We start from the raw sequence: 13210 nt of genomic DNA on the forward strand, positions 1-13210 counted from the left end.
GGTGGGTTTGGGGGGGGGTGGAGGAGCTGCAGGGGATTGCAGTGCTCTGCTCTATAGGGTGCACGGCTGCCCTCTGTCCTGGGGGGGGGGTCACTCAGGTATATGGGGTTGGGGACATTGGGGTGGGTGCATAGACGGATGGGAGAGCCCTGGGGGGCCACCAACTGTATTTCAATGAGGGTTTGGGTTTCGTTCCACGGGCTCAGGACCCCCGTCTCCATCCCCTTTTCCTCCCGTGTGGCCCCGCAGCTCTGCGGGAATCCATCATTTACCCCCAAACCGCCCCAAAATGCTGCGTTTCCCCGCAGCATCCCCTCAAAGTGGGGCACCCCGTTACCGCCGGGGGCGGCTCCGCTGCACCGCCGCATCCGCAGCCGCCGGGGGAGGGGGGAGAAGGAAATGGGGGGGGGGGGGGGAGGGGCGGTGCTGCGGACGGGGCCGGTGCGGTGCAGCGCTGTGCGGGTGGTGGGGGCGGCCCCTCCGCACCGCTCCGCTCCATCCCCGGCCCCGGGGGGCGGAGGGGCGGATGATGCGGGAGCGATGAGCGCGCTGCGGGGCTGGGGGTGGCTGCTGGCCGCGCTGCTGTCGCTGACCCCGAGAGCAGGTAGGTCCCCCCGCTCCCCTCCGCTCCATCCCCGTCTCCTCCTGACCACCCCCCCCCCCCCCAACCCCGGACCCTCCGGCCCCACCGCTGCGGTGTTTGGATGCTGCGGTACCGCACCGCCCCCGTGTGCGCTCCCCGCGTGTCCCCTGGGTGTCCCCTGGGACGCAGCGCCGCGATGCTGAGCCCCCACCCCGGGACCCCCGCAGGACTCATCCTCACTGCGGCCCCTCCGTGCCCCGGGTGTCCCCTTCATGATGCAGCACGGCCTTGGGTCCCCCCAGGACGTGTCCCCATCGCAGCCCCTCCGTGTCCCCATCACCTTGGGAGCCCCAGGATGTGTCCACGTTTCAGCCCCTCCATGTCCCCCAGGTCCCCAGGTGTCCCCTTTATATTTATATGTAGAAGGCCCTAAGTCCCCATTGCAGCCCCTCTGTGTGCCCTGGGTCCCCAGATGTCCCTTTGGGAATGCAGCATGGCCTTGGGTTCCCCAGGACGGATCCCTTTGCAGTGCCCCAGGTGCCCATGGCCTCAGCTCCCCTCCAGGACACGTCCCCATTGGGTCCCCTCCGTGTCCCCCAGATCCCCAGGTTCCTTTGGGTCCTCGTAGAACATGTCCCCATTGCAGCCCCTCCATGTCCCCCAGGTGTCCCTTTAGCATGCAGCGTGGCCTTGGATGCCACAGGATATATCCCTACTGCAGCCCCTTGTGCTTCCCAGGTCCCCGTGGCATCACATCTACCCAGGACATGTCCCCATCACAGCCCCTCTGTGTCCCCCAGGTGTCCCTTCAGGGACTCAGCATGGCCTTGAGTCCCCCCAGCAACAACATCCCCATTGAAATCCTTCTGTGTCCCCATGGCCTCAGGTCCCCCCTAGAGCATGTCCCCACTGAGTCCCCTCCACATCCACCAGGTCCCCACCACCCCATGTCCCTCCAGATGCATCCCTGGTGCTGCCTCTCCATGTCTCCCTGGTCCCCCCAGGATGTGTCCTCATCGCAGTCCCTCCACATCCATTGGGACCCTACAGCCTTAACCATGGGGCATCCAGTGTGTGCCTACATGGAACCCAACCCATATCCATGGGGCACCCAACCCACATCCATGGGGCACCCAACTCTTGACCATGGAGGATCCAACTGCTGACCTTGGGGTACCCAACACACGAGTCCCACCACCAATCCCCACTCTGGCCCTCAGGCCCCACAGGTGCCACCCCACAGACCGGTGCCCCGCAGCGGAGGCTCCCGCGGTCCGTCTGGCCAGAGGGACGGGCTTTGTCCGAGGTCACCCACCCCAGCAGGTTGGTGGGGCACAGCGCAGGTGGAGAGGTCCCAAAGCATCAGCTGGACACCAGAGTCCGGAATGAGTCTGGAACAGGAGGCGGCCCCGTAAGTGCACGGCGTTCCCATCACCCTAATGGGTTCCTATTAAAGCTCAGCTCCGGAGGTGCACGTGCAAGTACACGGCTCATGAATAATGAACGGCCCCCACTCAGTGCTGGGGAGATGGATCCGGTGCTGTGCCACGTGCCACCGAGCCACGCTTTGGGGTGGCCCCGTGCATCCAGCACCGACCCCAGTCTCTTGCAGGGGGTGCATCTGGCACAGGTCAGCTTCATGGTGCGTGCCTTTGGGTCAGCCTTCATCCTGGACCTGGAGCTCAACCAGTGAGTGTCCACATGAGCCTTTCTGTGGGGTGATGCCTGCTATGGGGCATCGCTATGGGGCTGGGTGGGAGCCCTCCTCAATGCAGACAGGGCACAGAGGTTGTGGCATTGCGGTGTCCCTTTGGGCTGGGTTCCCAATGGCTGGAGTGCAGTGCATGGCACACAGTGGGGTGAAGGTGGCAGGGCGGCCCCCACTGTCCTCACCCCACTGCTGTCCCCACAGCCACCTCCTCGCCTCGCACTATGTGGAACGGCACCTCGGCACCGGGCAGAACAGCAGCAGCACGGTGAGACTGTGCCATGCCGTGCTGTGCCATGTTATGCCATGCCATGTTGTGCCATGCTGTGCCATATTGTGCCATATTGTGCCATGCTGTGCCATGTTGTGTCATGCTGTGCCATGTTGTGCCATGTCGTGCCATGTTGTGCCATGTTGTGCCATGTTGTGCCATGCTGTGCCATGTTGTGCCATGTTATGCCATATTGTGCCGTGTTGTGTCATGTTGTGCCATATTGTGTCATATTGTGCCGTGTTGTGCCATGTTCTGTCATGTCGTGCCATATTGTGTCATGTCGTGCCATGTTGTGTCATGTTGTTCCATGTTGTTCCATGTTGTGCCATATTGTGCCATGTTCTGTCATGTTGTGCCATATTGTGTCATGTTGTGCCATATTTTGCCATGTTGTGTCATGTTGTGTCATGTTGTTCCATGTTGTGCCATGTCGTGCCATATTGTATCATGTCGTGCCATATTGTGCCGTGTTGTGCCATGTTCTGTCATGTTGTGCCATATTGTGTCATGTTGTGCCATATTTTGCCATGTTGTGTCATGTTGTGCCATATTGTGCCATGTTGTGCCATGTTGTGATATGCTGTGTCCTACCACGCCATGCTGTGCCATGCTGAGTTTTGCCATGTTGTGCCATGTAGTACCACATTGCTCTGTGCCATACCATGCTGTGCTGTGTTGTGCCACACTGTGCCATGTTGTGACGTGATATGTTGTGATAAGTTGGGCCCTACCATGCCATGCTGTGCCATGTTGTGCCATACCACGCTATGCTGTGCTATGCCACATGGTGCCATGTTGTGTCATGTTGTGACGTGTTGTGCCATACCATGCCATGTTGTGACATCTGACATGTTAAGTTGTGCCCTACAATGCTGTGCTGTGCCATGTTGTGCCATGTTGTCCCATGCTGTGCCTCCCCACAGCACACAGCAGTGCCCCCTGGGCTCAGCCCTGTCCCCTCTCTTAGGCTGTGGGTGAGCACTGCTACTACCAGGGCCGGGTTCGCGGGCAGCCCCGCTCCTTTGCAGCGCTCTCCAGCTGCCAGGGGCTACAGTGAGTATTGACCCCAACCCCATGTCAGAGCTGTGCTGACAGAGCAGGGCTGTGGGCACAACCTTTGGGGGCTTCCTTTGCAGTGGGGTCTTCTCAGATGGACGGGATTTATTCCTGATTGAGCCACAGGAGGGCACCGAGCACGGGGAGGTGAGTGGGGACCCTCACCCTGCCTCAGTTTTCCCACTAAAGACATGGGGACATGGAACACCCATGACTCTCCCTGCAATAGGGTCTCCAACCACATCTCATCCAGCGCACCCCAAGCTGTGCCCAGCCAGGTAAGCACTGTGCTCTGGCACTGTGTATGGCATCCCCAGTGTGCCCAGTGCCCCGATCCCACTGTCCCCATTCCCTGCAGGCTGCATGCTGGGTGCCATGGGGCAGTACAGCTTGGGCAGCTCAGCCAGGCTGCGGCGGCGGCGGAGGCAGGTGAGTGGTGGGAACATGGGGAGGACATGGGGCTGGGGACAGGGATATAGGGCTCGAGACAGAGGTGTGGGGTTGGGGAGAAGGACACAGGACAAAGATATGGAGTAAGGAACAGAGACAGGAGCACAGGGTTGGGGACAGGGATACAGTGCTGAGGACAAGGTCATGGGGTCGGGTACAGAGGATATGGGGCTGGGGACAGGAGAGTGGGGATGGCTACATCAGCATAGAGTTGGAGACATGGGGCTGGGTACAGGGGCAGACTATGGGGCTCACAGCCATGAAATAGGGCTCACAGCCATGAAACCCAAACCCCACTCCTTACCCCATACATCCCCATGGGCACTGCCCACCTCCGTCCCCACCCGCAGGTGCGTCGGGCGCAGCACACGGTGCACAGTGAGACCAAGTACATCGAGCTGGCCGTGGTGAACGACCATCAGCTGGTAGGGATGTGGGGCAGGGGGATGGCAATGGGGCAGCCGCCCACCCTCTGCTCCCCAAAGTTCCTACAGCTCCGCAGATCCGTGGTGCTCACCAGCAACTTCGCCAAGTCTGTGGTCAACCTGGCTGACATGGTGAGTGTGGGTCCATCCATGGGGTGGGGACTGCGGGTCCATCTATAGGGTGCTGAGTGTGGTGCTGTCTGTGGTGCTGCTCCCATGGCGCGTTGTACCCCACAACCATCTCACTGTGAGATTTGCCCCAATGTGCGTTGTGCCCCATTGTACCCCATCATGCCCCACTGCCGTCCCCATGGCACGTTGTTCTCTACTACCATCCACATGGCATGGTGTACCCTATTGCCACCCCCATGGTGCATTGTGCCCCACTGTGCCCCATAGCACCCCATGGTCACCCTATTGCAGATCTACAAGGAGCAGCTCAACACCCGCATCGTGCTGGTGGCCATGGAGACGTGGGCTGCAGGGGACCGCATCCGCATGGAGGAGGACTCAATGGGGATCCTCAATGAGTTCATGCGGCACCGGCGTGAGGAGCACAGCGACGCTGTCCACCTCTTCTCGTGAGCATGGGGCCGGGAGCCCACCCCATGGCCACATGCCCACATCCCCATTTGCCCCATCCCTTGCAGGGGACGCACCTTCCAGAGCAGCCGCAGTGGTACCGCCTTCGTTGGGGGTATCTGCTCAGCCGGGCGCGCTGGCGGGGTCAATGAGGTGGGTGATGTGGGTGTAGGATGGATGGAGGGCATGGGACCCCATGGTGACAACATTGTCCCCACTGGAGATCCCATAATGACCAAACTGTCCCCATTGCAGTATGGCAACATGGCGGCCATGGCGGTGACGCTGGCGCAGACTTTGGGTCAGAATGTGGGCATGATGTGGAACAAGCACCGCACATCGGCAGGTAGCAATGGGGACAGGGGTGGCACCCATGGGGACAATGTCCCCTCCTTGGCACCGCAGTGCTCTGCCATCCCATAGGGGACTGCCGCTGCCCCGATGTGTGGCTGGGCTGCATCATGGAGGACACGGGGTGAGCGCTGTCCCCACGTGGCACACGGCCACCCCAGGAGGTGCCATCCGTGGGGTGCTCCCACAGTGGGGTGGTGGAGGGCACAGTGGGGTCATTGGGGGCACGGGGGAGGGGGGGATGTGGGTGCAGAGGGGTCATCGTGAGCATGGTGGGGTCAGTGGGGGTACAGTGGGGTCAGTGGGGCACAGCTGGATGGTGGAGGGCACATTGGGGTCAGTGGGGCACAGTGAGGCCGTGTTGGCACTGTGGGGTTGTAGAGTCACAATGAGGTCATTGGGGGAATAGTGGGATCACTGGGGAACAGCAGGGCTGTGGGAACACAGCGGGGTCACTGGGGGGAGGCTGGGATATGGGGGGGTTAATGGGATATGTGGTAAGCGATGCCCCACATGGTCACCCCTGGAGGTGCCACCCGGTGTCAGCGTGTCCCCCCACAGGTACTACCTGCCGCAGAAGTTCTCCCGCTGCAGCATTGATGAGTACAACCAGTTCCTGCAGGACGGCGGGGGCAGCTGCCTCTTCAACAAACCCCTAAAGGTAATGGGGCAACAGTGGGGCGGGGGCTCCTTAGGGCACCAGTGGTCCAATAGGTATCAATGGGGTGGGGGGTCCCTGGGGCATCAACGGGGCCAGTGGGCATCAGTGGGTTCAGGAGTCCCTGGGGGATTAACGGAGTTGATGGGGATTCCCTGAGGCATTAATGGGCCAACAAGCATCAATGGGGTGGGGAGTCCCTGGGGCATCAATGGGGTCAATGTGTATCAATGGGATGGGGAGTCCCTTGGGGTCATGGTTGGGTTGGAAGGGACAACCCCACAGCTCTTCCCCACAGCTCCTGGACCCACCAGAGTGCGGCAATGGGTTCGTGGAGGCAGGAGAGGAGTGTGACTGTGGATCGCAGACGGTGAGCGGGATCGGGGCCATGGGGGGCAACTATGGGGCCGGAGTGGGGCTGAACACTGCTCTGCCCCACAGGAGTGCGCCAGGAGCGGAGGGAACTGCTGCAAGAAGTGCACACTGACACACGACGCCATGTGCAGCGACGGGCTGTGCTGTAGGGGATGCAAGGTGCTATGAGGCACGGTGTGGGGCAATGGGAGGTCTGTGGGGCCGGGTCCTGAAATGGGATTTGTCCCCCAGTATGAACCACGTGGTGTGTCCTGCCGGGAGGCTGTGAATGAGTGTGACATCCCCGAGACGTGCACCGGGGACTCGAGTCAGGTAAGAGGGGGCATTGGGGCACTGTGGGGTCAGTGGGGCACAGAGGGGTCAGTGGGGCACAGTGCAGTCAGTGGGGGCACAATGGGGCTTTGGGAGTCACAGTGGGGTCACTGGGGCACAGTAGGGCTGTAGGGGGCATGGTGGGGTCATTGGATGTACAGAATGACTGTGGTGGTACTGTGGGGTTGTAGGGGAACAGTAGGACTATGTGGACTGTGGGGGACTATGGGCACTATGGGGGCACAGAAGGGTCATTGGGGTACAGCAGGATCCCAAGTGTCCTCTCCTGCCCCCAGTGTCCCCCCAACCTCCACAAACTGGATGGGTACTTCTGTGATAACGAGCAGGTGAGTGGCACCATAGTTATGGCACATCCATGGGATCACGTGGGTGCCACGCTCCCATGGGTACCAACCCTACGACCCTATAACTACCACCATGGGTAGCAGCCATGACCCTATTCCTACTCCCATGGGTGGCACCATGACCCTATCCCTGCTTCCCTGAGTGCCACCATGCCTTTGTAACCACTCCCATGGGTACCAGCCATGACCCTATTCCTACTCCCATGGGTACCTCCATGTCCTTATAACCAGCCCTATGTGTGCCAGGTGTGACCCTATCCCTGCTCCCATTGGTGCCACCATGACTCTGTAACCACTCCCATGAGTGCCCCCATATAACTACTCCCATGTGCACCAATCATGACCCCATAACCTCTCCCAGGGCCGCTGCTATGGCGGGCGATGTAAAACCCGAGACCGGCAATGCAACGCGTTATGGGGCCGCGGTGAGTGCCCAGAACCCCACAGCCACGTCCCCACATGGGGGGCAGGGTGTGACACGTCCCCCTGCAGGCTCAGCTGAGCGCTTCTGCTACGAGAAACTCAACGTGGAGGGCACCGAGAGGGGCAACTGTGGGCACGAGGGCGCGGGGTGGACGCAGTGCAACAAGCAGTGAGTGACCCCACTGAGTGCCCCACGTCCCCTCCCGGTGTCACCCAGTGTCACCCAGTGTCACCCAGTGTCACCGCCCTGCTGCTCATAGGGACGTGCTGTGCGGGTTCCTGCTCTGCGCCAACATCTCGGGGGCACCGCGGCTGGGAGAGCTGAGTGGGGAGGTGGCCACCACCACCTTCTTCCATCAGAACCGCTACGTGGACTGCAGGTGGGACCCGCTGCCTCGGGGTCATGGTGCCACCCCATGGGGATGTGGGCACCGCAGGGTCCCCATGTCACCCCAATGGGGACCAAGGGCTCAGTGCTGTGTTTGTGTCACAGCCTGAGGGATGGGGACGTGAGCACAGTGGGGCCCGGGGTCACCCCTTAGGACACATTTGGTCCTATGTGTCACCCTCTTGGGGATATCTACATGGGGTCTCAGTATTACCCCCTGGTGGGGGATATGGACATGGTTGGGTCCTTGCATCACCCTGTTGAGGACTCTTTGCTATCCCTATATCATTTCACTGGGGATGAGGATGTGGTGGAGTCAATGTGTCACAGCCCTGGGGACATGGACACAATGGGATCTGTGCGTCACCTCCATGGGGACATGGACACAGTGGGGTCCCTTTGCCACCCCCTCAGTGTGTCACCACCTTGAGGATTGGGACATAGACCCGGCTGTGTCCTCGTGTCACCCCACTGGATATGAGGACATGGACATGGCAGTGTCCCCTTGCCACCCCATAGGGGATAGGGACATGGACCTGGTGGCATCCCCATGTCACCCCACTGCCACTTATAGGGGCGGCCACGTGCAGCTGGCGGATGGCTCAGAGCTGAGCTATGTGGAGGACGGCACGCCGTGCGGCCCTGCCATGCTGTGCCTGGACCACAAATGCCTTCCGGTCACCGCCTTCAACTTCAGCTCCTGCCCCGGCAGCGGGGATGGGAAGATCTGCTTTGAGCACGGGGTGAGGAGCAGGGATGGGGCTGGGTGATGTGGGGTGACAACATGTGGTGACAACATGGGGTGACGCCGTGTCCCCTCGTAGGTGTGCAGCAATGAGGGGAAGTGCATCTGTCAGCCCGAGTGGACGGGGAAGGACTGCAGCGTCTACGACCCCATTCCTGAGCCCAAACCCACGGGGGAGACGGAGCGCTACAAGGGTCTGCTGGGGGCACATTAACTGACCCCGCTCCCTGTGGTGCCCCACGGCCGTGTCAGCTCTGACACACGTCCCTGTCCTCCTGTCCCAGGTCCCAGTGGCACCAACATCATCATTGGGTCCATTGCCGGGGCCGTGCTGGTGGCAGCCATCGTCCTTGGTGGCACGGGATGGGGATTCAAGTAAGTGGGGTCATGGCGACGCTCATTCCCCTGGTGCCATTTCTCCCCTCGTCTCCATGTCCCCTTGTCCCCATGGGGTCTCTGGGATGCTCATTCCCCTGGCCCCATTCATCCCCCTTATCGTCACGTCTCCTCGCCTCCTGGGCTCACTGGGACGTTATTCCCCCAGTCCCATTTGTCCCCATTGTCCCCTGTGGTCACGGAGCTGTCACTCCCCTGATCCGATTTGTCCTCCTTGACCCTATGTCCTCATGTCCCCATGTCCCCTGGGGTCACTGGGATGCTTTGTCCCCTTTGTCCCCTTACCCCATGAGGTCATGGGGGTCCTCACTGCCTCGGTCCTCCTTATCCCCTTATCCGGGGGTCGGGGGGCTCCGAGGGGCGCTGACACCGCTGTCCTCTCCCCACTGTCCCCAGGAACATCCGCCGCGGAAGGTACGACCCGGCGCAGCAGGGAGTGTAACCCCCCACCCCGTCGTCTCCTCGTCACCATCACCGTCCGGCGGCAGCGGTGACCCCCACCCCGGGCCGGACCCGCCGCCCGTCTGTCCGTGTCACTGTCTGTCCGGCCGCCCCCGTGCTGTCTCCATCTCTGTGCCCACCCCAAAGAGCCCAGCAGGGGGCGGTGGGGGGGGGGCTCTTTGGGGCTTGGTGTCCCCTGTGTCCCCCCCCCCATCCCATACCTCGTGTCACCCCCCTGCACTAAAGCGCTCCTCACTTCTGTGTTGCAGGTCTGGGGGGACCTGAGCGGGTCCGCCCGAGGAGGGAGGAGAGCACGGGGGGATCCCCCCCACCCCACTGCACCGCCACGAATGTCCGGACCCCCCGGGCCCTCTGGGGTTGGGGTCACTGCACCGCCATGAATGTACCCGGGGGGGGCCGCACCAGGACCCCCACCCCCACATGGCCCCGGGGGGGGTGGGGGTCAGGACCTCCCCCTCACTCCATGTCAGCATCTTCCAGCTCTGGGGGCTGCACCCCCCATACCAGGCCAGTATGCCCCAGTATCCCCCAGTGCCCCCCAGTACCAGAGCAGTTGTCCCCTCCATGCCCCCAGAGCAGGGCCTGGGGGCCATCCCTGTCCCCCTCATCTAACATCCCCACCAGTGGGGTCCCACAGCCACGGGTGCCAGGTTCTGGGACAAGGACACCCCCCATCCATCATCTCCCCCATCCCAAAAGGTGCACCCCAAAACAGGGTCACCCTATGGGGCTGGGGGGCAGAGTGAGCCCAGGGGAGCATCACCCCCTGTCCCCTTGTTCCCTGGTCCCTTGGGGTCACTGGGATGCTCATTCCCTTGGTCCCATTTGTCCTCTTTATTCCCCTGGCCCCTTGTCCCTTAGGATAACTGGGATGCTCTTTCTCCTGCCCCCCTGGTCCTCATGGCACTTTGCATGTCCTACATGTCACCCTCAGGACAAGGGGGTGGCACGTGTCACTCCTGTCCCCACAGCCCCACATCACCCCACATCACCATCCATCTCACAGCACCACGGAGCACTTAGGGCCCACCGCAGCCCCACAGTGACATGCAGCACAGCAGGGACCCCACACCCACAATGGGGTGGCAGTGTCCCTCCCCTCCCCCTCCCATGGGAGCTCCAGTCCCAACACTCGTCACCACTTTGGGGGACGTGAACATATCTATAAATATATATATATATAAATATAAGGGGTTTTTTTTGTTTTTGTTTTTTCTTTTCTTAATGATTTTAATGCTTTACGGCCCTGCGGTGCCTCCGGGATGTCCCAGGGATGGGGTGAGCTGACCCCAGGGCCCCACAGCCCCACAGCACACCTCACCTCCTGCTCGTGTGCCTGCTTCACCCGTGCTGGGGGGTCACCGGGTGCATCCGCCCACCCCCCCACGTCGCCTCCTGCAACGTCACAGGTTTATTTACAATAAAGGATTGGAAAATTGGTGGGTTCTGCCTTTTCTGCAGACATATCCTCATACACCTAAGGCCAGACAGAACCCATTCTCCTGGCCCCATCTGTCCGCTTAGTCCCATCTGTGTCCCTGGTCCCTTGTCCCATAGGGTCATTGGATGCTCTCTCCCCTGGTCCCACTTGGCCTCCTCATCTCCTGCTGTCACTGGGATGCTCATTGCCCTGGTCCCATTTGTTCCCTTTGTTCCCTGCTCCTCTGTCCTATGGGGTCATGTAGATGCTTGTTCCCCTTGTGGCCACGTCTCCATGTCCCATGGGGTCATTGATCCTCTCATTCCCCTGCTCCCATCTGTCCCTTGGAGCCATCACTGGGATGCTTGTTCCCCTGGTTCTTGAAGCTGAGAGAGAGAGTCTCAGGGCTGAGAAAGAGAGTCTTAGAGTTGAAAAGGAGAGTCTCAAGGAGACAGTTCAAAAGGAGCGAGAGAGTTTCCAGGACAAGCAAAAGAAATTCCGGGCCGAGAAGGAGAGTCTCCTAGCTGAGAGAAAAGACCTCCTATATCAATGAGACACATTCTGGTATGAGGGAGAGGCGCTCCGAATTGAGAAAAGCTCCCTGCAATCCAAACTCGACGCTCTCCAGTCTGAGCACAACACCCTCCAGTCCAAGCACAACGCCCTCCAATCCGAGTGTGACACTCTCCAGTTCAAGCACGACACCCTCCAGTCCATGTATGATGACCTCAAGGCTGACTACGGCACCCTCAAGTTCAATCGTAGCACCCTCCGGTCCTTGTACAACGCCCTCCAGTTCGAGCACGACACTCTCCAGTCTGAGCACAAACGCCCTCCAGTCCAGTCACAACATCCTCAGGGTTGAGTGCAACATCCTCAAGTCTGAACCGTATGTTTTCCAACTTGATCAACCACCAGGGGCACCAGATAAAATGTTGGTTGCCCCTGTAAGAGGACAAAAAACAAAATGAATTTCAACTCAGTTAGAGAAAATGCAGAGGGAGTTAGAAGAGTGGAGGGAGTTAGAAGAGCAGGGGAGTTAGAAGAGAGGAAAAAAAGAGAGTGAACTGGAGGAAACAGAGGAAATAGGAGAAGAGGAGCCAAAACCTAGTATTTCTTTGCAAGAACTTTTTGGCCCCAGAACTCTAAATGGGGGGGCCTCATCAACACAGTTGCCACCATCAACACCTAGGACTCTTGATAGAGCAAGAGGCGAGCGAAGTATCACAACAATTATGGATCGATCTTTAAAACTGAGTGAAATTTGGGATCTAAGAAAGGATTTCACACGTCAACCAAAAGAACATATGGTCACTTGGTTACTTCGATGTTGGGACAATGGTGCCAACAGTGCATGGCTCGATGGCAGTGAAGCTCGCCAACTGGGTAGCATTTCCAGGGACTCACGTGTGGACAGAGGTATTGGCACATGCCAAGATCAGTCCTACACCCTCTGGAAGCGGATGTTGATAGCGGTAAGAGATAGATTCCCCTTTAAACGGGACTTGGAGCCTGAGAAAAAGAAATGGACTGATATAGAGATAGGTATCCAATTTTTGAGAGAAAGTGCTCTGGTGGAAATGCTATACAGCTCCCACTTCATCCGCAATGACCAAAACCAATTATATGATCCTGAGACAGTCCGTGTTCCACGACAAATGTGGTGTGACTTTACAAGGGCTGCTCCAGAGAAGCATGCCAGTGCACTTGCATTAGTATATGGCAAAGGGGCAAGGAAACCCCTTGTGAATGAACTGATTGGTAGACTTCATGAGCTTGAATTATTTATAAGCACTACAGAAGTTAATCTTTATACTTCAGCCATTGTCAAAATGGTGGAAAGGTTAGATAAAATGGAGGGAACACAAAGTGATATTATTGATAAATTGGCTAACGTGCCTGATGTAGATGAATCCATGGAGGTACCAGATGATGGAGACCAGGATTTCCACGATCACCTATTAAGAAAGCTAAACAACGTGAGTTCCTCCTGACCCATATCATCGAAAATCTCAACCATAAAAAAGGGACGTTCTCGTATTCAAGCAAATGACAACAATAAGACCGTATGTTTTGCTTTGTTGTATTTCTTGTGTAATCATGGGGAGGACATGAAGAAGTGGTGTAATTCATCCACTTCTGCACTTCAGGCACGAGTGAAAGAATTACAACGCAAAACAACCACCAAGGTGAACTCTTCCAAAAAGGAGGAAGTTCCAGTTGCTGCAAGCCATCAA

At 59.0% G+C, this 13210-nt stretch overlaps 1 protein-coding gene across 6 annotated transcripts; it reads left to right on the forward strand.

The window, feature by feature from the left end:
* The first annotated feature begins 416 nt into the window (after positions 1-416).
* ADAM11 (ADAM metallopeptidase domain 11) lies at positions 417-10992 on the forward strand. Of its 6 annotated transcripts, XM_085523519.1 has the most exons (27): positions 417-604; positions 1804-1994; positions 2196-2272; positions 2496-2559; positions 3533-3618; positions 3702-3768; positions 3851-3899; positions 3980-4050; positions 4422-4496; positions 4557-4628; positions 4920-5077; positions 5147-5231; positions 5334-5424; positions 5502-5553; positions 5991-6090; positions 6386-6457; positions 6529-6621; positions 6694-6774; positions 7071-7121; positions 7501-7564; positions 7632-7731; positions 7823-7942; positions 8525-8693; positions 8775-8889; positions 8980-9070; positions 9488-9505; positions 9802-10992. In XM_085523519.1, exons 1-27 carry the CDS (start codon positions 541-543, stop codon positions 9815-9817), a joined length of 2292 nt encoding a protein of 763 aa, XP_085379645.1. In that variant the 5' UTR covers positions 417-540; the 3' UTR covers positions 9818-10992. The 6 variants fall into 6 exon arrangements, 4 of the variants coding, with proteins under 4 accessions (XP_085379645.1, XP_015740987.2, XP_085379646.1 ...); XM_015885501.3 differs by lacking the exon at positions 9802-10992 and having other exon boundaries at positions 9488-9747; XR_014937055.1 differs by lacking the exons at positions 6694-6774; positions 7071-7121; positions 7501-7564; ... (5 more) ...; positions 9488-9505; positions 9802-10992 and having other exon boundaries at positions 5502-5593; positions 6529-6616.
* The last annotated feature ends 2218 nt before the right edge of the window (positions 10993-13210 follow it).

Source organism: Coturnix japonica, chromosome 24, assembly GCF_054131305.1.
Source record: "Coturnix japonica strain WE chromosome 24, WE-NBRP24, whole genome shotgun sequence".
Lineage (NCBI taxonomy): Eukaryota > Metazoa > Chordata > Aves > Galliformes > Phasianidae > Coturnix > Coturnix japonica.

What these genes read in the sequence shown, in the direction of transcription:
- ADAM11 (XM_015885501.3), top strand. Translation starts at nt 541, where the DNA reads ATGAGCGCGCTGCGGGGCTGGGGGTGGCTGCTGGCCGCGCTGCTGTCG. An exon ending in TCTTCAACAAACCCCTAAAG is followed by an intron (nt 6,091 to 6,385) that starts GTAATGGGGCAA and finishes TCTTCCCCACAG; the next exon opens with CTCCTGGACCCACCAGAGTG. An exon ending in GTGACTGTGGATCGCAGACG is followed by an intron (nt 6,458 to 6,528) that starts GTGAGCGGGATC and finishes TCTGCCCCACAG; the next exon opens with GAGTGCGCCAGGAGCGGAGG.